The 23,392-nt window shown below is 44.4% G+C and overlaps 6 protein-coding genes across 6 annotated transcripts; 2 read left to right on the plus strand and 4 right to left on the minus strand.

Annotated features, from left to right (window-relative positions):
• Positions 1–1,185: 1,185 nt before the first annotated feature.
• On the plus strand, positions 1,186–4,200 carry FA14DRAFT_153400 (uncharacterized protein; the record flags this gene model as incomplete). The annotated part of the gene is made up of 1 exon (XM_025497594.1): positions 1,186–4,200. One exon carries the CDS (start codon positions 1,186–1,188, stop codon positions 4,198–4,200), a length of 3,015 nt encoding a protein of 1,004 aa, XP_025358363.1.
• Positions 4,201–4,821: 621 nt separating this feature from the next.
• FA14DRAFT_153401 (uncharacterized protein) lies at positions 4,822–10,356 on the minus strand (the record flags this gene model as incomplete). The annotated part of the gene is made up of 1 exon (XM_025497595.1): positions 4,822–10,356. One exon carries the CDS (start codon positions 10,354–10,356, stop codon positions 4,822–4,824), a length of 5,535 nt encoding a protein of 1,844 aa, XP_025358364.1.
• A 1,818-nt stretch (positions 10,357–12,174) lies between these two features.
• FA14DRAFT_108370 (PFU-domain-containing protein) lies at positions 12,175–14,514 on the minus strand (the record flags this gene model as incomplete). The annotated part of the gene is made up of 1 exon (XM_025495840.1): positions 12,175–14,514. A coding segment is annotated over one exon (2,340 nt), but the record flags the coding sequence as incomplete, so codon positions are not given.
• A 260-nt stretch (positions 14,515–14,774) lies between these two features.
• Positions 14,775–17,792, plus strand: FA14DRAFT_188097 (uncharacterized protein; the record flags this gene model as incomplete). Its single annotated transcript, XM_025501638.1, has 2 exons — positions 14,775–15,016; positions 15,085–17,792. The coding sequence occupies exons 1-2, from the start codon at positions 14,950–14,952 to the stop codon at positions 17,790–17,792; spliced, it is 2,775 nt and encodes a 924-aa protein (XP_025358366.1). The 5' UTR covers positions 14,775–14,949.
• Positions 17,793–19,220: 1,428 nt separating this feature from the next.
• Positions 19,221–19,700, minus strand: FA14DRAFT_177342 (uncharacterized protein; the record flags this gene model as incomplete). Its single annotated transcript, XM_025500731.1, has 2 exons — positions 19,221–19,382; positions 19,680–19,700. 2 exons carry the CDS (start codon positions 19,698–19,700, stop codon positions 19,221–19,223), a joined length of 183 nt encoding a protein of 60 aa, XP_025358367.1.
• A 1,055-nt stretch (positions 19,701–20,755) lies between these two features.
• FA14DRAFT_22659 (uncharacterized protein) lies at positions 20,756–23,377 on the minus strand. Its single transcript, XM_025502036.1, has one exon. The coding sequence runs from the start codon at positions 23,193–23,195 to the stop codon at positions 20,865–20,867; it is 2,331 nt and encodes a 776-aa protein (XP_025358368.1). The 5' UTR covers positions 23,196–23,377; the 3' UTR covers positions 20,756–20,864.
• Between the last annotated feature and the right edge of the window lie 15 nt (positions 23,378–23,392).

Genomic DNA, 23,392 nt, shown 5'->3' on the forward strand with positions numbered 1-23,392 from the left:
GCGCGGTACGCTAACAAAACACATTCAGGGCTCGGCGCCAAAGCGGCAAAGCGCGAGCGAGTAAAATGGAATAAAAACTTGTAAACTGCACGCTAAAAGCCAATAAAAAAAACAATCTCTCCTTTTTCTATACACACACTGTCAGTGGGAATGAATCCTGCTGCACGCTCAATGGGGTCCATTACTTTTTATTATTTTTTTAGCTTTGGCTAATCCCAAGGCTTCGTTCGGGGTGCGTAATAAAGATTGACTCTTTTAGACAGCAAACCAAACCAAAGCAAAGAAACGGTCTGAGCACATGATCACTTCTTGTGTGATCTCATCGTCATCCTTTCTTTCTTTTACCAACAATCGGAAAGAAGGAACAACAACACATCACGCCTCCGAAATCAATCACCCTCAACACGACACGAAGGATTGGATGGAATGCATGGATAAAGCATTCCAATCGCGGTCATCCTTCTCTCACTTAATCATTAACTCTATTGCTCGCGGATAATTTAATGGCCTTGGTAAGTATCAGCACAATAGAATGCAACGGATGGGAAATTAGAACTGCCTGATCTTCATTGCGGGTGGCCGTGATTGGAAAATTGATGTGATATAATAAAGACCATTACGGTCCTCTTCCTTCCGGCTCACATCGGATTATATTCATGACACTAGACCCGGCAAAAAGCATACAACACGCTGTTTATTGCGCCACAAATTAACTTTGCCAATGTTCAAATCGTATAGATCATCAGGATCAATCTTGTTTTTTTATGTGTCTTCTTGTTCTCCGAGTAGTATTCTGACCTTTTTTTTTCTTGCCTTTACCGACATTTTGCAGCAATCTCTATAATCTATGGTCCTTACTCGATCACCACAACGCATCTTGACATTTAACAATCTGCGGCACAATTCTGCCTTTTCAAACTCGTCAATCCTGTTAAGATAGGTCTAATCGTGCATTCATCATCACAACGGCGACTTCAACTGTATCCATCACGTCGATATCGCAGCATTTACCGACAATTCGATCATCGTCGTACTTCTCGGCAAGTGTCTTGGAGTAAGTAATATATATCTCGACTTGGGAAGTGTGCTGGTAAATTAGAAGCACGACTTCCCCTACAAAGCGACAATCGATTGAACACTCTTTGGTTGCTTTTGGAGTTACAGACTCACAAAAAATACGACGTCATGTCTTTTGGCTGGCAACAACAACAACAGCCTGGTCAACACCAACAAATGCAACAACAACAAAATTTTCATCTCCATTCACAAAAGCCAACGTTTTCTGAACCTTTTGCTCCTGTGCAACAACAACAGCAAAACAATCAACACCCACAACAAAACAATATGAACACAGCAACGAGCGCCATGCCTCCAAATGCGATGCCTGGTTTGAATCATTCAGCATCGTTTAATGGGATTCCTAGTGCTTTCTCGAATGGTGGTCAAGATCAAAGTAATAATGTTGACTTGAACAGCATTTTGTCAAATTATCATCCAAAGATGATTTCTACGCAATTGCAACAGCACATGCCATTCTCACAGCATCAACAAGATCAAATGCATCAACAAATGGATTCTGCAAGTGCAGCAGCTGCAGTGGCGGCATATGGTCACCTAGGAATGCAACAAGGTCAAAATTCTGCTAATATGGGTGGCGGTTTCAATGCAAATCCGTCCAATGCTATGCAAATGAATCAACAGATACAGCAGAATGGATCAATGCAAGTTCAAATGCCGAGAGCCATGTCAGGAGCAGCATGGAACGCGATGCAAAATCAACAGAGTTTTCCTACACCTTCTCAACTACATGCACAGATGATGAATGATACGAGAGGAGGCTCGGCTGTTAGAGCGACGGGCGGATACGAAGGAGACGCTTCCGGTACATCTTCTACTCAAACGCCAGGCGCAAGTAGCGGTGATGATGTAAATGCAGGTGGAAAGAAGAGAAGCAATACTATCTCACATGAGCCGAAAGAAGGTTCACTTGCAGCACTTGCTAATTCAGGATACGGTGTGGGAGGCACATCGACTTCTGAAGCATTCGCTAATGAATCCGGTCCGGGAGGGTTATACAGAGGAGGAAGTTCATTAAAAGCTCCACCGCAAAGGCCTTCTCTACGACACAGGCGGTCACACAGTGGCTCTCAGGCGGTTAGCTCAAATAGCGTCAGCTGGGCCAGTGAAACGACTACGCAAGGAGGAAAACGATTATCAGGGCCGAATTTATCGTTCAATACGAATACGAGTCCTATTTCTTCGTATGCTCCAAATTTGCATGGACATGCTGCAAGTCATCCACCCGGTCTTGGCGGTCAAGTCTTACGAGGAGCGGATATAGGCACAGGCGGTAATAATGCGGCAACTGATTTTACCAAACGAAAAGGATGGCATAATCGAATCGTTGATGAATTATTGGATTTCGTTCATGTTCTTGATGAGAACGGAAAAGTTGTTCATGCTGCTTCGAGCGTTGGAACGTTGACAGGTTGGAAATTGGAAGAATTACGCGGAAGGATGATAACGGATTTCATTCATAAAGATGATGCCAAAGCATTTATGGATGAATTTCAATCTTGCTTGAAAGAACGCAAAGAGATGACAATGTATTATCGATTCCGCAAAAAGCCACAAACAGCTGAAGATAAGAGAAGGGTGCGGGATCAAAGGCTTGCATCAAATGTTGGACCTTCTAATTCAGGCTCTGCATCTGAAGGTGATTCATCTTCCAATCAAGAATCTGTTAATAAGAGTATGACTACATTCGCAGATGGAATGACGGAAGCTCGAGCAGAGAATGATGATGAAGATGAATCCGAGTTACGGGATGACAGAGAGGCGAGATATGTCGTTTTTGAAGTCACAGGACATCCATACTTTTCCGATGATCAAGAGGACGGCTTTGGACAAGTAACTGATGGACTAGAGCCCACTTCGCCGATGATGAATTCTAATGCCAATTCCACGCAAACGTCGCCAATAAGCAAGAAGATTACTATCAATGAAAGTGACAATTCTGTAAAGAAAGAGGACGAAGATGAGACAAACAATCGCATACAGTGCTTCTTCTTGACAGGAAGAGTTTATCCGACCAAGAATATTGGAATGCTGGACAGCTTCTTAGAGTTGAAACTGGAAAATGAAAGGCTACGACTGCTTCTTGGAGAATTGAGCGTGAATGACGGTACGATCCCTTTGCCTGCAGACGGAAGCAGTGACGGAAGGAGAAGTTTGGATGAAGGTGCATATCCGATCGATTATCCTGTAGATCTCGAAAGCAATAAGACTGCATCGACAGGACATGGCGGCTTCGGTCAGACAGGAAATGGTTCCATGGAAGACCTTTCAGCAACCCGAAGAGCATCGCTCACCAGTCCGCGAATGAACGCAAGTGCGCCTACCAGTCCACAACAATTGCAAATGGAAAGATCTATCACCAGCAATACGATTGGCGCTTCAACGAATGCAGGTGAAGAATCGGATGAAGCTGAAAGCCCGCTATTGGACGGAACAGATGAATCAAAACGGAAAAAGAAGAAGCCGAAGCAAGAAGAAGGCGATTATGTTTGTACGGATTGCGGTAGAGTCGATTCTCCTGAATGGCGAAAAGGACCTTTGGGTCCCAAAACGCTATGTAATGCTTGTGGATTACGTTGGGCAAAGAAAATCAAACGAAGCGGCGGCGATCCAAATGCAGTCTCAAAAGCAGGAGCAGCAGCCAAAGCACAATCAGCCGGAAAGGTGTTGGGTTCAAATAGTATACCTTCGCTACCGTCAAATCTTGGACAAAATCATAGCTTTGCCAGTGCAAGTGGCGAAATGCAAAGGCCGCCAATGACATCAAGTCAAAGTAGTAGTGCTGCCATGTTTGCAAGTATGCATCAACCACCACACCCGGGTATACCGCATTCCGCTTCTTCTTTCGATACCAGCTTTTCGAGCATGCAAGCTGCGATGTACAGTGCATCTCCCACTCAGATGAATTTCGGTCCTCACACCGGTCCAATTCCCGGCCATATGGATCATCCTGGTGCTATGCCTCCTTTGATGCATCACAACAGTAGCTTCATGTCTCAATCACCTGCTGCACCGCAAATGGGCAATCAGATGTCACAACAACAACAGCAGCAGCAGCAACAGCAACAAATTCAATACGGTCAAAATCAGGCTGGTCTTCCTCCAAATCACATGATGTATTAATCGATACCTGGAAATCACGCTCTTTCGTTTTTCTATTCAACCTCAATATTGTGCTATAATAGGCAAATTCTTCTTCTTTTTCTTTTTCGTTATGTACTATGCTGGATGGTTTGACCACCATCCTTGTTCAACATTTGCAACGTGTCACCTTGCCCCCCCCTTTCTCAATCATTTTTTTCGTTTCACACTTTGACCTTTTTTTTTCGTCAAATATTGTATCATTGTCAATACCCAAATACACGTAGGATCGACATCGTTTTCCCTTCCTTTCACTTTACTCATGCTTTTTATACATCCAAGGGCAATTCGGAACGAGAGAGAGAAAAGAGATCAGAGATGCAATCAATCAATCAATTTGATTCAAACATTATTTACCATTGCCTAACAATTGAGTGAATGAGAGTATGTTTTCATGCATTATCCACTTCATAAAGTACACGAAAAGAGCGTCTGGATTACTCGAGAAATAGAATAGATGTGTGCATTGCAGAATGTACCGCAAATGAAGGGGGAATATGAAAAGAATGGGTATCGATGCACACATTGCATTGCAACAGAGTCCTATTTTGAAGAGAAATTTTGTAAAGAATGTTATGTTTGCACAGAAAGCACCTTTCCTGCTTAACCTCTTTGATTTGCAGAATCATCGGCGGATGGCGAATAAGGTGTATCACTGGGGAATTCGGAGGATGGGTTTGGTGGTGTTGGCCAGACACGACTTCTGACCATGTTCATAATACCATCACTTTCACGTCTGCTTTGTGTCGGAGCATTCGCGCCAAGTCTTTGACCTTGAACATGCTGATCACTGCCACTATCACTTCCTGAGCTGGCGGGTGATTGTCTCACATTCGTTTGCCAGGCCGATGGAGGTGCAAGATGACTACCAGATGGGCTTGGTCCTGTCGTCTGTTGTAGAATACTACCAGTTGCGATTTCATCAGCCAATGACAATGGTCTTGGAGCAGCTGGAGATGCAAAATCAATAAAGCCAGTCCTTGCTTCTTCTTCTGCTTCTAATTGCCTTTTTACCTCTTGTTCAGGAGAATTGGGTTGAGTACTTTGTTCGCTTGAAGGGTACATCAAAACACTTGCAGCAAAAGATTCAATACTTGGTCTTTGCGTTTCTCTGGGCATAATCTCATGGGTCATTTGAGAAGAGCTTCGATCATCTTCCATCATTGAGTCCTCAACCTCCTCTTCTTCTCCTTCGTCATTCACATCGCTAAGACCAGTATCGGCACGATCACGTAGTCTTGTGTTAGGCCTACTACTACCTGGGTCATCATATTGCGTACCTTGAATTTGAGGTTGTTTTCCTCCATGTACCCTGCCTAGGCGCATGCTCAAAATTTGATCAATTCTTGAGACAGGTGCAGATGGACTTGAAGATTGTGCAGGATTTTCAGCAGCACGAATACCTCCAATATTGATTGAACCTTGCGGAGGAGCATAATGATCTCCGATACTGCTCTCGTTCCATGCTGATTCCGTATCATCCAAAGCAGAATCACGTCCTAAGCGAGTAGAACGATCCATGCTTGCACGACTTTGAGATTGGAAACGTAAAAGATTACCCATCATTCGTTCAATCGTTGTATCTGCAGGATGTGTTGAGCTATCATGTGCGATTGATGTTTGCGTCACATCACCTACTTCTTCACCTTGATACTCTCTTTGTCCACGTTCCATCTCTTCTTGATTGGGTGACTCTTCATCAAAGAGGTTTTCAGCTGTGCGATTTGTAGAAGATGATTGATTGGGCAAATTGACGTTTGACAATCTGCGGTCGGGAACGGGTGTTGTAGAAGTGTTTGAATAGATGGAAGTCAAACCTGACAGGTCCCGCGATAGGCTTTGAGAAGGTTTGCGGAAAAAGAGTGAATTGAATGCTTCATCTCCATGCTCGTCCGTATTCCACAACATCTCACGCGAATGTTGAGAAGCTGTATCATCAGATGAAATTCTGCCGGAACTTGAATGACTACGCTGAAGATTGCTCGCTTCGAAATCTTGCTCGTCAAGAAGTGAAGCTGGAACATGAGCACCTCGCAAAGGAGTTGACTGTTGTCTGGCTTCGCGCTGAGTAGACCGTAATGGAGAAGAAGTTGCCAGCGTATTTGCTCGTATTCTATCGACCGATCGATCTTGGCTTCTCGAATGACTCCCTTGGCTTCCGAACCAATCACCATCATCAACAGGTTGCACAAGAGGTGGTGTCTGGAATGCACCACTTTGAGCAGTAAATCCAGTTTGAAGACTGGTAAAAGGAGAATGCGGGATTCCGACTTTTCCTGACTTTGAAGCCTCTGTACTTGTCATCTTCGGAGTAGCACCCACGTCAACGTTTGAGGGTTGTCCATCTTGATCCGTCTGTGGACTAATAGACGGTGATATGCTAGAGTGACCAGGAGTACTACTTGTTCGTTGCCTTCTTGGCGGTACGGGCAGAGATTCATGAGGTCTGCTTCTCATCAAAATCTCCGAGTCAGGCGTAGGCCGCAAATTTGTTGCTTGATCTGGATCAATGGCGCTACCAAGCACACGACTCATGCCAAGACTCAATCCTCGCTTTTCCTCATCATCAACAGCTTCACCACTTTGACTTGCTGGTCTTTGTTCTTGATGTAGATCTCTTTCTTTTGACGATGAGGCGGCAGAACTAGCCGGCTGGCTTTGTCCTGTTTGCACATTCGTACGATTTGCGGCAGCCGAATTCAAATAAGCAGCCAATTGATCACTGTTACTTGGCCTGTGATAACCTTTCTTTGTTGCATGCCTGCCTGTAGTTGCGAGATCTTCTTGCGATTTATTTTGTGGGTTTGCCAAACCCAGATTGGGTCTTGGCGAAGAAATTGCAGCGCCAAATTGATCAACCGTAGATCGTGTAGCTTGAGGTGGTGGTAAGCGCAATTCTTCGATAGGTCTATTGGCAGAAGTGCTTGCCACGTACCAGCTCGGATGTCGAACCTGCAAAGGACCTTTACCTAATCCTGGACTGGTATTCTTGTCATCCATTTCCCTTCTGATGATGAAGGGCCTATCATACACTATCCGATCGTCGGAAGGAAGCGAGGCACGTTTCTCAGCATCATATCTAGACAATGTCAACGTACGACCCCTACGTGAGGCTGCCTTAGACCTTCTGCGCTCGGCATCTTTTTCCGATTCTCTTCTTTGATAAGAGGTTGATTGTCCACCACAAGGTGCTGCAAAGGATGCAGCAGCGGCAAGTGCACTCGCTCTTAAACGCGAAAGGCCCTCCATACTCTTGGATCTAGATCGTGTCGAGTCAAGTCTTTGTTGTTGATCAGTTCCGTGCTTCTTCGACCGTGGGAAACAAGAAGTCGTAGGAGGAGGACTGTGCGGCATTGGTGGCGGGACAGCTTCCTTTTCCTTTGACTTCTCCCTCAGATCGGGAGTGCTCTTTGCTTGTCGCAAACCAGCTTTGTCCTTTGGAGCAGGTTTTTTGCCCGAAGATCGATTGCTTTTGCGATGCTGTGACTGACTTCTGCGATAGGATGGATCGTTAGCCCCAAAGCTCTTGCGGTGCTGCTCTCGCCACTTTTCTCTTTCTTGTTCTAATGCTCTTCCTTGGGCAAGGACCATTGACGAATCGGGTATATCTTCATCATCAGAGTCAGACATAAGGTTGGGCGTAAGAGCTGGCGTAGAAGGACCTCGGGCGGCGTTGGCTGAACTTTGTGCTCTTCTCCGATGACCGAGTCGAGATGAAGTTCGAACGGGAATGACAGGCATCTCATCCGTCATCACCCATGGCCTTTGATCAGAAGGACCTGCATGTTCGTCATTTCCATCAGAAGGAATAGCAGGTGGCATACGATGATGAAAGAATGGACGACTTCTACCATTTGCGCTACCGAACGTATCGGCTTGATTTTGTGCAAGTAAAGCTTGTGTCCGGCCGGCATCGTGTTCACTATTGCGTGGATAAGCAGCAGGCATCCTTCGATTCCGTTCAAATGCTGCAGATCGCTGTGCAGCCCGAGTTGAACGCCGTAAAGCTTGTCCGCCTTCGCTGTGATATCCGTCACCTGCTTCATCGTCGTATCTGTCCAAGCTACTCATTCCACCTCTTAGCGTTGGTCTTGGCATCAAAACACGTTCACATCCATTCTTCGGTTCAAGCCATCCTCCTGCTTCCGGTGCATGCGATGTCAATTCGTCCAAATGCAACTGTTGTAGTAAAGTGAACCTTCTATGTGCTTCCGCTGCTGCATCCCTTCGGAAATTTTCTGTTCCAGTTGCAGTGTGAGTCTCTTCTGTGATTGCAGGTTGTGCAACTTGCTCTGGTTGGGGCTGTTCCTCCACAACTCGACTTGGAGATGAGGATGTGAATGGAGTTCTTGGTTGAGCAGAAGGAGAAAGAGCTTCTGACCAAGTTTGACTGATAGAAGCAGAAGCCGGTTCAAATCGTTCACTTTGCGATAATTGTCCAGTTCCGCCAGATGATGATGCAGCGACAGGGGAAAGCGTTTGGATAAATCGAGAAGTTACTAGCTCACCCGGTTGTAAGTTTACCCTTTCTGAAAGCATGGATGCATCCGAAGCAGAACCGAAACCATCGGATGACGGGACAGATCGCACTGATTCAGGTCCACCAACACTTCGCGAAACAGTTGTGGACTTTCCTTTTGCGTCTTTGATTGATGTTTCAGCTTCACGATCACTGATTGAAGGTCTTGTGGCTTGCGAGTTGATCGTTGACCGTGAATCTACTTTTCGGTGTTGTATCCTCTGTTGTTGCATAGAAGTGCGTGGCAAACTCTTCTGATCGAACGATGTTCCGCGTGCTCCAGATCCACTCGCTTTCAAGCTCACTGATCCATCTCGTAAGCTTGTCAAACTTGTAGATGCACTACCATGTCCTTTTGTGGGTGCAGGATAAGGCGTCGTAGCAAAAGAGCCGGTATGACCTTCAGAGGAAGAGCCTACTGAGCTGTCTTGACGATGCATAGAAATATTCGCGATCAATGGACTGCTTGAAGCACTATTAGCACCGACTCCAGTCCTTCTAGTGCTGTTCATCGTACTACTTGATCCTTTCGCCTTCATATCTCTCGATTGTGCAGAAGATGTTGGGAACGCAGCCGTTCGCTGCTGTGTACTTGGTCCTGCTTGTGACTGTCCAGGATAGAATGGATCGCGACGGAAAGGCCAAGTGCCAGAAGAAGTGATCATAGACGGACTTTGCCCTGTATCAAATCGCATTGATGATGGCAGAGAATCTTTGAGTGCTCCAGATCGAGGTACATAAGCTTCCACAGGCGCATTTCCTCCGTGTGTATAAGAAGAAGGCAAACCTGTTCCCATCATCGCTCCACCTCTTTTACCGCCACTGCCACCTCTTTGCATCGATGAAGATGTTGCCCGGCCAGTTTGCATTGATGATCCACCTGCTTGCTGTGATCGTTGAGACATTGTCGTATATGAAGGCGAATACCGTGACATGTTTTGATTTGTCTCGCTCAATCCCAAACCGATCAAAGATGATGATGTAGCTTCACTTCCACCCGCTCGCGTCATAGATGATTGCGGTTGCGAAAAAGGTTGAGAATAACCCACAAGACCGGTAGGCCTGGCAAAAGGTGGATTTTCTGCCGGTGGCGATATTGGGCCATGGTATGGAATATAATCTGAATCTGGCAATTGTTGAGCGTTTTCATTATCTTCCGATCGACTTCTTCTACGTGATAAAGAAGATGGATCCCAACCTTTCCCTAAAGAATGTTCTTTCGAACGTCTCGTTCCAGATTGCATTGGCGGAGGCTGGTGTTGTTGTTGTTGCTGTTGTGCTAATAATGGATTTTGTCCGCTCATATTTGAATAATACGAATGCGGTGAAAAATATGAACTTTTTCCCATTCCGCTTCCGCCGCCGCTTTGATGATAAATTGGAGGCGGGGAATAAGATAAAAGTGGACTTCTTGGTGAGCCACTTAACTCTAATTGCGGAGGGCCAGGCGAAGCGATCCGACCAGCGGCAACATATTGTTCTTGCGAAAGGTGACCTAAATCTTTCGTTTGATTTTGTTTCCTTAATGGGTGTAAGATATTGGTAATCTTTCCTCGATTACTTGATGAACCGCTTTGGTTGCCGCTTGGCTGACTTGGCTGAGCGCCAACGGAATCCATCTTGATTTCTTACAAAGCGGATCGTTCGAGTATAGCGGATGAAGGAAGGTGTCAATCTGACTTTGTGAAATTAGACCTGCCTTTGTATTGCTGGAAACATTGATTGCTCTTGCTACGATTGCGTATGGTGATGGTGTCAAAACGCAAAAAGATTGTTTGAATTCAAACAAAACACCCAAAGATAGAAACCAACGAAGCGGAAAGTTTTTCTCCGCCCAAATTCAATCCCAGACACGGAAAGACGGGGGGCGTCAAGTTTTTGAAAGACACCGCGGCGTCGTATTTTCACACCAGAAGTGGCTTGGAAATGAAATTGAGGGCGTTTGATGATTGACAGTGGCGAAATATTTCTTTTGATGACAGGCTGATTTAAGCTAGAGATTTGTCTACCCGCTCCTGTTTCGTAGGTTTGAGCGTCAAGATTACACTTGTCAAGGATTGTTTGCCTAGAACGAACGAATGACGCAGAGTAGAGGTCCGAGTGTTCCGTGTGTTCCTGATGCGTGGGAATCTGAAAGCATAGAGATTTTTTACTCAAGACTTATTGAACCAAGGCTCTTTTCAGCATAACCGAGAAGGAAAGAATTTTGAGCGAAAAGATAGGGTGAAATCCACTCGAAAGATTGTGAGAAGGCGGGCCTTAATGGGGTGACGAATAGGTAGTGCGGGCCTGTCGATCTTCTTGTCTACTTCATAAACGTTTGATCTAATCGAAGAAAGACGTTTCTATGAGCTAATTGCCCTAAATGATCATCGACAGAAATGCTCGACAAAAAGGCAGTATGTGTTGGAGATTGAGATGATCTTGTCGGGCAATGCTTTCAAATCGTTACCCTATGTCTGTAATGCTTAACGACTGTTTTGCCTTCCAAGACCCTTGAAGCGGATCAACCCCTATGATTTGAAATATGATGTTGAAGTATTAACGAAAGTGTGACAGACAAATGATTGTCGTCATTACGTGTTGTGTCAGAGAGGATGAAAACGGATGTATGCATGTATGTATGAGTGCGGACATGTACTTTGAATTGATGAGAGAGACAACAACGGCATTTCTAAGAAGAAATCCATGTTCCTTTCTATAGATTTTAGCGTCTCGTCATTGAGCAGTAATAAAGAGAGACAAACTGCTTCTCTATGCTCGGGATTCATTTGAAGCGGCACAAAACAACAGGGAAAACACTGCCATGAAGCCTGTACAATTAATTCTCCTATTCATAAACAAAAAAGTGCCTTAAAATACATACTCCCTTCTTTAAAACTAAATAAAAAAGTCCCCACTCGTACAAATACGCGTACGTAATTTAAAACGGCAGTCCTCTTGCCCGCTCTTGCATAACACAAAAATACACTAATGATGCGTCATTGTTTGTTAACTTAGACTTACTTACAAACAAACAAACATTTTAGAAGTTCTATTCAAGCTAACCTGTTCAACGCGTTTCCTTTCCTTCTCGGCTTGGGATGATTGTCTTGCTTTTGCGTGATCGTATTGATGTACGCTATACATGCATGACTGCACTAGTACCGATTGTATTCACACAGCGATCTTTTGTTTGTTTCTATGTGCATATGTCAATTCTCTTCTATGACGAAATGCTAATTTGATAAGGTCACGTTCGGCACATCCATGAGAACAATGGACCTGTAAAGTATATTTCTCGCAGACGGCATCAATGAACTTTATGCAAATGAAACATCATATTGCTTATCTATTAGAGCATCATTTGTATGTACGTCTTATTGTCCTTCCCGTCACATGAATCCACTCTTACTTTCAATTTCTTTCAGTAATGATTGATTTCGCGCTTCATTGACCGCTGCAGATGCTGCTTTGATCGCTTGCAATACCTGTTGTACATCCATCACTTTAAGTGATCCTGCAACCGAAGAGATGATCAAGTTTCCAAACGCCATTTCTGAGCGATAGATTGTTTCGGTATCACGATCGCCGCTCTTCGATTCTGTTTCAACGACAGTATTGATCAATGGTAGAAGTGAAGTAGCCAAGGATTGCTTTGCTTTTTCCTCCCCTTTGACTAATCCTATAGATGCATCCAGCAAGACAGTGGCATATGCTGTTCTACCCGGCTTGGAAAGTTCCTTGAAATGGTTTGCTTGGTTTAAGTGGGCGAGCACTTTGGCAGATTGATTAGCATCATTGGACACCGATAATGCATTGGCGATCGCTCTCAAAGCAAGCATAGATAGCGTTTGTCTGCCTTTGGCCTCTGCAGGTGACTGAGGCCAAGAATCTTTCCATTGTGCTGCCGTGAGCGAAAATTCAGCAACCTCAAGAGCATTTGTGCTTGCTTGAATACTGATTAAACGATACACATCAACCAAAGGAAATCGATGGGTGATTGGCCAACGCTCAATAATACTCTTCAAAGAATTCACTTGATCTGCATCAATTGCAAATTGTGATTGCGATAACTTCGAAAGAATACCTTCAACCACACTGGATTCTTGCGTCGAGAAGGCAACCTCTGACGGCAGTTGAGCATTTAGCTCTGCAATCTTTGATTTCGCTCCTTGCTCGTTGAATTGCTTGAACGTTAGTGCACTTGTATGGGGGAGAATTGAAGTAGTGCTTGACGCCGTTGAAGATGTCGGTGGCATCGATGCCGCAGGCGTGGCTTGTGTTGGTGCAGTGGGAGCACTACCACCTGGCCTATAACTTGTTCCACCAGTATATGGATCGCGGAATTGATCAGCTGCTCCCAACTGTACACCTTCAGTATTCGTTTCAATGAACTTGACCACTTGATCTAAATACCCAAAAGGTAACTCATTCTTTTCTAAAAATCGCTGAGCAGCAACGTAAGGATTCTCGGAAGCGTTGTATGGGAGCTTTAGCGGTGGAACACCATCTTGAATGTCCACATCGAACACATAGTCATACTCTTTTCCGTCATGAAGCTTTCTCTGTGAAGAACCAACTCCTCCGACCACCTCTCCAATTTTCACCCACTGACCTGAGGATGAACTGTATTGGTGTGCTTCTACCAAATCTCCATTTTTTACCATCTTCACTTGACCCTCCTTGCCTGGATCGGCAAGCGCTTCTGCTCCTGGCAGGCTTTCCTTCTGAACATCGCCAACTTGTGCCTTGTTGAGTGATTGCGATGAGACTGCTGCATCATAAGCTTGTAAAATATCAGGATCCGCATACTTTTGACCAACAGTGGTAAAAACGCGAACGAAGCCATCACTGCTTCCGCATGCAAGATCTCCGTTTGGCATCCCGGTAACAGACCAAACAGAGATAGCAGGGATTGTAATAGTCTGATGTAAAGAACCATTTCGCCATATACGAACACTGCGATCTTCCCCTGAGCTTATTAGATCTCCGGATTCCAAAAGCGATAGAGAATAAACGAAACTTGTATGACCCGAAAGGGTTTGGATGGGCTGAACAGGAGCTTGAGAATTAGCTGAAGCAGCATCGATGATTGGATATATGTTGATATTACCATCATTTCCACAGCTGGCAAACGTTCTCTCATTCAAGCGTACCAGCCCTCTGACTGCATCTGTATTTCCAGCAAATGTGGCAATCGGTTTGCTCTTTTCGCCTTCTTTTGCAGCCTTTGATATCGAGTAAAGTCTGACAATCTTATCTGCAGCGGCGGTGAGCACAAGATCTTCATTCAGGGCGAGTACTGCCCAAACAGCTTGTGTGTGACCTGCGAGGGTGGCAACGCATTCCCAATTCTTCCATACTCTTGCTGTCTTGTCCCAGCTTCCGCTTACAATGTAACCATTAGTACCTTGTAAGACGTCCAGAGCGCAAACGTTGTCATTGTGACCCAAAAGTGTGAAGTCTGGTGTGAGGGAAGTTGGAGATGAAGCAGATCCCGATTGCGGGATGATATATGCATTCACCAAGTGATCCTGTCCGCCTGATAGAGCGATGGAGCTACCATCTTGCTCTCTCATCCATGCGCAGCTATTCACGAAACCTGCTTGTCCTTCAAGAATGAACTTACAATGTAAATCTCTCTTGCTTGTTTGGTTATGGTCTTTTCCCCATACTCTTGCTGTTCCATCTCTTGACCCGGACAAGATTAACACATCAGATGAAGATGAGCCTTGCGTTGATGCAACACTACGAACATCAGCTGTATGACCTTCCAATTGAACTGAAAGCTTGAATGGTGATGTACTTGCCATGATGTCAAATAGCTTAGAATAGAATGATGGTTGGAAGAGTACCCGAAGACGCGCGGCATGAAGTGTATTGGGGGAAGTTCAATTCTTCCCTTCGTCATCAAAATGGTCCGTGCCTGTAAAAGATTAATTGCATGATGCATGGTGTAAAAGATTAATTGCATGATGCATGGTGGAGATTGACGCGAAGAAAGACGCGCCTTTTAAGAAATAAACTTTTTATCAGAAGAGAGTGACTTGCGTGATCATCATCATTATTAAACTTGTTTTCATCATCAACAAATGCTCTGGCTATAGCATTGGAAAGTTTAGACACCTCTCACATCGTCAAAGTGGCGGACACTGATGAATATTTCGCGCAATTGGCGCTCGCCTCGCGCGGCCCAGTGAGCTTGTCGGTCAAGGGAGATCCGGGAAGCAATGATGGGACAGAGGACAAAAATGGTGACAATTCACAGAGCAATGCATCAGCATGGTCTTTTCCAAGGTCATTCATACAAGCTGAGCAGCGGTGTCATGTTCTTTCAAGCTTAATAATAATCAACACTACTCGAGACTGTGAGATAGGTGTTTTACTAGGAGAAGATGAAGAAATCAAGTCGAATGCATACAGTGGACAGAAACATTCAGCCATTTTAAGCGAAGCCTTACGCAATCTATCTCACTCTAATGTTGGATTCGATGATGAATATCAAGAATCGAGCCATTGCCTTGCTTTGCTCAACTTAAAGCAAGATGGCAAAAGGGATATCGCAAGCTCACGATTGACTCTATTACGTGCTGGAGGAGTGCATGGCAACTACCTCTTAGCTGGACACATTCAGCCTTCTGAACATAGTGTTGGAGATGTAGATGAAGGAGATTATCTGTCGTTGCAGTACAGCGTGCTGCACAAATTCCCTACTCGAATATGTTCTATCTATTCGGACAATCAGGAGGGGACATTACAACACGGTGGTAATCATAGAAGAATCTGTGTTCGAACCATTTCATCAACCTTGTTCGCGGAGGTTAATATCGAAACTGGTATGGATGGAAGGATGTCACAGATTCAATTAGTTGGACTTTTGGAGATCATGCATGGAAAGTCAATTCTACCCTCTGGCGTAGAAGGACGGAAGAAGAAGGCTGGCTTCGAACAGTTGCAGACGGCGAGATCCAATTCATCGATAAGTGATGTCATGTTTCATCCAACTCTGGGAGATCAAGCTTTGACTGTGGATGTGCGCGGTACTTTGGGGCTATATCAGGCTGAGATAGTGCCCATTAGCTCAAAGAGATGGACTACTCACAATCGATGGGATGAAATTTCACAAGCCGATCCAACGATTGTGCTACCGGAGAGTGACTCTTACATTCTGAAGTGGTCGCTTGATTGGCTAGCAGATGCAGATATCGCATTCCTTACTTGTCAGAAAGGCATCTTTACCGTACATGTGCCCACGAAAGAACGTAAATGTATCTTCATTGCTCCACTGGGAAATCGGATTTGGTCTTGCAAGCTGATGCAAGAGCCACGCCCGCTGCTATGGATCACCACGACTACGGATATCTGTATACTTGAAGCGGATCCAGACCTCGAGTATCGGCAATTGATATCCTTTGCACATGAAAGGAGCTCACAAGGTGGTCTATATGTTACTGCTCTGGATTTTCAGCTAACAAGCCAAACCGTGGCTCTGTGGAATTGGAGCAGCCAATTCCTGCTTACGTATACGGTATTCGTTGAAGGAGTTCATGGCCCGATTCATGTGCAAAGCAGACAAGATGATCTTCACACAATGAAGATCGGGGTGATGGAGCGACGGGCATGTCCACCTTTGATCGTTGATGCGAGCGATCATGCGATACTGCAACAGACCCAGAGACGAAATCAGAATCTCTCTATTGATGACATTGACTCGGCCCGGATTGTCTTTGAACTATCCTCCAGTGGAGATGTATGGATAAGCACGATTATCCAAGATGAAATTCAAGCAGGCAGTAAAGGGTCAAATCTTGTGAAGCATCTCACACAAACTACTTTGCCTTCCAATCTGGAGATATGTGCTGCTCGTTCGTTGCATTCACTCAGTGAGGTGTACACTGCTTTGATGAAAACAGCCGTTGGATCTGGATCATCACATGGTACAGACGATCTATTTGAACGAATCGATAGCGCTTTGCAAGACTGGCCTAGCATGCTTGAAGTGGATCGTACAAACGTGAGCACTGCCGTTCTGCCCATCGAGCTCTTTGCATCCACATTGCAGGGACGGAGAAGTGAAAAAGAGGCGAAGCCTTTATCATTGCAAGCCTGCGTCGTTTCTCAACATTTGCTCTACAAGCAATTTTTGAACTCTTTGGACAGCTTTCTGTACTCAGTGAATGACCAGGGGGAAGAAAGGATCAAGAAGACGTCTTTTGCGCCTGCAGATATTCTGTCCGAATCAGGTCATGCTTTGAAGGTGGAAGACATTGTGGAAAAGTTGGCTAGTCCTTTTCATGATCTGCAAAAGCTAGGAGCAAGGACATTGAAAGATTCTGCTGCAAATGCACATCGATTGAACATTCGAACGGCGGCTCATGAAGTAGCGGCGGATTTAGCATTGACTTCGATTTCGGTGATGAAGACGCCGGTGGTAGATGATTCGACGTCATTTGACGAAGAAGCAAGCGCAAACTCCCAGAGGAGAAAAGGCAAGCATATCCCTGCTGATGTGCCACAATTCGCTTGTTCATTCTTCAAGCCTACGAGCCGAGAGTCTGCTGTATCGAGCACGGCAAATACAAAGACATTTCAATCTCGGCTGGGTAAAGTATCCTTGGCAGCACATCTTTTATTGGATGAATGGACACTTGGTGATGATCCGGCCGAATATCATTTCAGTCATCCGTACGACGATGATGAAGAAAGAGAATATATGGACTACCAGAACTATTCTTCTGGCAGGACGACGCCTGAAAGCAATCGATCATCATCATTGAGAGCGTCACAAAGCCGTAGCAGAACATCCAGTCAAGTACCGCCAGAAAATTCGTACCAAGGATTTGGATCAAGTCAATTCCCACGATCTTCTCAAACGATCGAATCGGCTCCTGCTCTGTTGTCGAATTGGGGCACGCATTCAAGAGGCAATTCCAATAGCTCTCCTTTTCATTTTCCCAACTCGAGTGCAGATGCTCAGCCTGCTCCAGAATCTGCTCCACAGATGGAGACGTTGGGCAGTCAAAAGCAATCATCACAAAAAGCACGAAAGAAGAGACGTGTAGGTGGATTCTGAGCGTGACCAAGTTTTGTATTTTTATGTGTCAACTAGTACTTTGTATTTTCGCCATCAATTCAATTAAGATAAACTCTTGGCTTTTGTTTTCGATTCAAGAAGCATAAAAGATGAAACTGCATAATCAAACCATGGCTCTGCTTGCAGGACAAAGGCAGGAAATGATGACCTTAAGAGAGAAAAGATGGATTCATGGTACACAGTACGTTTAGTAAGCAGGGCATCTGAAAGTGAGAGAGAGAGAAAAGATCAATATATGAAACATGAGTACAAAGTTAATCATTCATACATACCTTGCACGGCAGAATTGTCTCTTTTCACCTGCAACTTCGTTTTCGGCTGGGGCGGGAGCAGCGATTGCGCTGGCAACCATGACGGCGGCAATGATGGCAACGAAGCTGAAACGCATTTTGATGTTTGAGATTTTTAGTAGGAGAGTGATCAAAAAAGTTTTCTTTGAGAAGAGAAAAGGCAGTAAAATTTGGATGGGGGAATGCAATTATCCAGAATTGTGGAAAAAGACTGTAGCTTTTATAACATTTTTTATGATAAGATCTGAAGTTGAATTGTTTATGCAAGTGCGGATATGTGATCTAAGGCGCCAGGCACATCAATCAAAAGAGATTACCATCAGCACAATGGCGGTATAAGAATTATTAGCGTAAAATAAAAACATCAATTTATGCAGAACATAACACTTGGCAGCCAGGGAACTTTAACTGCAGAAACGCGTGTTGGCTTTTTTTGTGTGGGATGTTGTGAGTATACTTTATCACTCTTTCTTCTTTTTGCAATTGCTGTTTCGGTAAAATTTCACTTTGAATTTCAATATCCAATCCACCCCCCCCCCTTCCCTTCAACCCATCATCCAAAGTGGGGAACCAACCCAACGTGTTCTATATTGATTCTTTGCATTCACGCAGGTACTACCCATCAAAACGGTACCACACCAAGATGTTCGATGAGAAGCAAATTAAAGAGAACTTGTATACATAATTGAACTTTATTCAGCTAGCAATCGGATAAAACCCTTTGTATTTTGCAGTGATCGGTCATCACTTGTCCTTGAGCGTTGATCCTTAGATATGCAAGGATGCATCTTAAGTTAGCGGTAGCAGGAAAAGTCTCTTTCATTATTGCGTCACATTGGCAATAGCAAAAGGTCATTAGTTGTCCGGTCAGTATCGGGTATTATCGCTAACATCAATCAGTACAGCTTAACAGTGAAAATGCTCATCAGACCACACCAAAATTGTATACAGATAATCATTCTCATCATACATTAAGGAGGGCTACGAGAGGATTGTGAGTAGGGTAGGTGACACGGAAAAGAGAGGGAAACAAGGGGTTATTGAGGCTCATTCAGCGATCCAAGAATGAAAACAGAAAGAAACACATTTGTGATCGGAAATGGCTAGGGTTCCACATTTACCATCCTGGACAACGGGTTCTGCAGAATTGACGTTTTTCACCGGCTCCAACTTCGACTTCTTGTGGCGTTGGTGCAGCGTTGGCAGCAGAGATCATGACAGCAGCGAGTACGAGGACGACAAAGTTGAAACGCATTTTGATGTGTGGGGGTGTGTTTGTCTAAAAGAGAGGGAAAATGGTCAGTTGTGCTGTTTCATCGAAAGGAAAGCGAATTGATTGGAAGACAGTACCCACTGAATACTTAAAAAGATCACAAGAGGTTTCTTTGAAGAGGTCAACTTTTCGAACGAAAAGATGATGTGAAGGATGGAGAACGCTTGAAAGGGATTGAACTTGAACTCTCAATCAGTCTTTAAATCATCTTTTTCGCAGAAATGCGGATAGACAAAAAAAGTGTCAGGTAACTGTAAAAGTGACAGGTGGAGGAAGAGTTGCATTCAAATTCATTGCTTTTACCATCCATTGCTCTTTGCTCATTGTGTTATTCATCGTTGAAGGTATATACATGAGATCATGCTTCAATGGGATACATACATGCATGTGGAAGAATGATGGGTTACATATAATAGGGCTCCGTTTCAACGGGGAAAGGACCGGAAATGATGAAGAAGATACCGCGGCAAGAGGAAAAAGGGGGGCACATCTTTTTCGGAGTTCATTCCGGTTTTCTGAGCATATAACACTGAAATTGCGCGTGCATTCAATTGGTAAGGACAACTTATTGATTCGCAGGACAGGAGGTTTGCGAAGAAATACATGGAAATTCCCTGACAGTTCCTCGGCTGAATATCCGAATGAACAAAGTAACGTGTGTCTATCGATAAGAATTGGGTGCGTCATTCAAATTCAAATGCATGAAAGCATAAACGTTAACAGGGGGAGAAACACATTCTGTTCAAGTCAACAAGAACAATGAACAATATCTTGGCGCGCATGAACCTGCATTTGAAGTACAACTGTTAGTCTATTTACACTGCACCTGTCAAAAACCAACATCAAACAAAAGAGAGCAAGTTTTGTACTTTGCTGCTGTTCATGCAGTCAAGGTGGGAACCCACACATCCATTTCATTCGATTCCACGCTAATTCCCAATTACGCTAATTATGAGGCAAGCCACTTGATCAAAGCAAGAGAAAAAGGGGGCAAGGGAATGAATGAAGTGCATTGATACATCTCTACAGGAACACATGCAAGTGAGTGAAAATGACATAAACTATATTGATCATCGGGTCATTATTTCCGCAAATAAATTACGCCCTTGCTAGCAGAAAGAAAGGGAAAGCGGATAATTGGTCTTTGCATCACAAGAAAACAGCAAGGTACCGTGCATTGATGGACTTCACTTTGCTATCTCCAGTGAGGTATCAAATGATTGCCGGTTGTTAAATTTAAGTTTATCCGTTCACAACCATGAATGCATGCACAGCTTAGCGTGTCTGCCATTTCCTTTTTTGTTTCAGTGGCTTTTTTCTTCAGCCCCTGTCAAATTATTCAAGGGAACATCATATATGGAAACCATTGAGATAAAAAAGTTTGAATTGATTAAACGCGGGACCGATCGACGATGTGTAATGTATAATACAAATGCTAAATATGAAATTATGATGGGGGAGAAATACATGTGGGAAAAACCCTCTTGTCTATTCCGACGGCGTTGCTTGCTCTTTGCTTCTTCGGAGTCGATCCGACAATTCCCGGATCAATAGCGTTTCTTGCTTGTGTGCTGAATGTTGCTCTCCTGCTTCAGACGGTATTTGTTCTTCTTTGGCTGAACATGCAAATCCATCTAAGCTTTCCGCCAGTTTGTGTTTTATGCAAAACTCTTTAGGGGTCGCATTGTTCATCTTTTCACATATGGCATGACTGATGAGGTCCTCTTCAGCATCTTCAGCCTTTACGATCAAAAGAGATAGAAAGAAGGCTAGGCAGCCTGCGAATAAGGTCGAATGCTGATTATCTGTCTGCTGTGACGTATACAAGAACAGAGTTGTCATCTTGGTAACAGCATCACAATCTGACAATTGCCGAATCGTCTGATTTGCTTCATTTTGCAACAAATCCGTCAATATACCCAATGCCAATGCGGCCAAGTCGAGCAATCGAATATTGTGAACATCGTCACGGTCCATATCGTTGGCCACATCAGCAGACTTGACAATAATATTTGCCAGATGTAGAGCTGCCACATCAGAGACAGAAAGCATCGCCTTGCAATTTTCACTTTGATCTTGATTCGTCAGGCTAACTTGAAATTGCAAACATGCTTGAAGAGCTTCTGCACTCGCGTGAGACAAATCATCATCTTGGCATCCGATCTGGTTGCCAAGATGATCATTAAGCTGCACCAATTCACCTAACTGCTTGGAATTCATGGAAGAGATGTCACGATACCTTACACCTAAAAGCCTTAGGAGGACGCAGGCCTGCCGAATGGAAAGACACTTGCTTGCAAGCTTATGCACATCTGCGTCTTCCCCTTCGAAAGTTATGGCTGCTGACCATTCAAACAGTCGATCCCAAAGCGCTTTTTCCAAGCTTTGCAAATCTCCAGCAAAGCTAGGCGAAGGTGTAGGTGCTTGCACCTCTTCTGCATTCTTGGGTTGCACAGAGAGCATCATCACCAAAGCTTGAAGGATAACTCGATCCGGTTTCAGGATCTCCTCCGAAAGCCGAAATGTTTGCAGGGTACTTGCCAGCTTTTGCAATAGATCGTGATGCTTATCGCGCTTGAGCGGAAGGTGGTATGATGCCGAGAGAATTTCCTTCACGGTGCTCAAGAAGCTTGGTAAGATTGTCATGACTTCATCCAGACTTTTCCCTTCGAAAAGTCGCGTGAAAGCTAGACCGATCGATACATCAAAAGTGGCATCTTTACCTTCTCCAGCGCCAGCTTTTTGCAGAGCAGAAAGAAGATTTGCAGTCGTACTTGTCCGTCGAACAGTCGTTATGAACGTTGAGGAAGATGCTGGTGTCGGTTTCCAGTCCACAGGGAACTCCCCATCTTGAGGTGCATCCATTAGAAGCTTTATTAGCTCAATGCAGGTTGCCTTACGAGCACCTACTCGATTCTTGATAGCCAAACCACACAAAATGTCATCAATCTCCGCTGCACTTCGAAGATTTGTGCCTGCAGTGCGTAAATTGACGATCGAACGAATATCATTGGATCCCTCAACCTCTTCATCCATTTCTTCAAGATTCTTCCAATCCGTTTGAAATGTAGTTGGTATCGATGCCACATCCATTTCTTCTGTCTTTTGACTCCATCTTTCTAGACTTTTGCTTGATAGTGACTCTGTATCAAAGACATCTTGCATGAGCGTTTTGTTGATGGGAACTATTCTGCCTCGCTCTTCACCAGCTTCTGTTTCCTGAGAGTCTTTGCCGGATTTCCAGGCACCGGTCTCTTTGTCTAGATCAGAGCAAGGGGATGAAGGCTCAACTGGTTCCTTGGCCTTTTTGGGAGCCATTCGAGAAGCATATGCTAGTCGGGAAGGACGGGCTACAAAATTATTCTCAAGCGGTCCAGATTTTAGTCCATCTTCAGCTTGACCATCATCTTCATCATCATCAGCGAGAAGAAGTTGTGATCGATATGCTCTCCTTGCGTCGGCTGGACTTTTACTCATTCGATTCAATTTGGCCTTCTTTGGACTTAAACGTTCGAACACGTCTTTGGACAAATCCAGATCACTGTACGGTGAAGAACTTGGAGTAGAGAAATGGCTTGTTCGCTTCTTGGGTGTTGATGGAGATGCACTCGTGCTTGAACGTTTAGCCGGTGAGGAAATTGTACGAGATGATGGAGAGTTTATAATGCGATCTTGCTTAGGAGAGACTGGCTCATGTGAAGTGTGTTCTTTTTTACTGTCTTCTTTGCGTTGAGGCCTTATCTTCCCACCACGATTGCCGAACACTCTCTTTTGAGGCCTCTGCCTCTTGTCAGATGTACCCTCGCCTGGTACCATCATTTCATCTGAAAGCCATTTGAATCTTGGTTAGGAGAAGAAAGAGGATTGATTAGCAGTACGGATAGCTTTCTCCAATTAATCCAACACTTAGTGTGCATGCATTAATCTTCTCTACGCGTCTCACTCTTAAGGCAAGTTGGCCCACGTGTTTACACCCAACCAAGACGCGTCCAATAAATGCATTCAAAGACCAACAC

Source organism: Meira miltonrushii (genome assembly GCF_003144205.1).
Source record: "Meira miltonrushii strain MCA 3882 unplaced genomic scaffold FA14scaffold_1, whole genome shotgun sequence".
Lineage (NCBI taxonomy): Eukaryota > Fungi > Basidiomycota > Exobasidiomycetes > Exobasidiales > Brachybasidiaceae > Meira > Meira miltonrushii.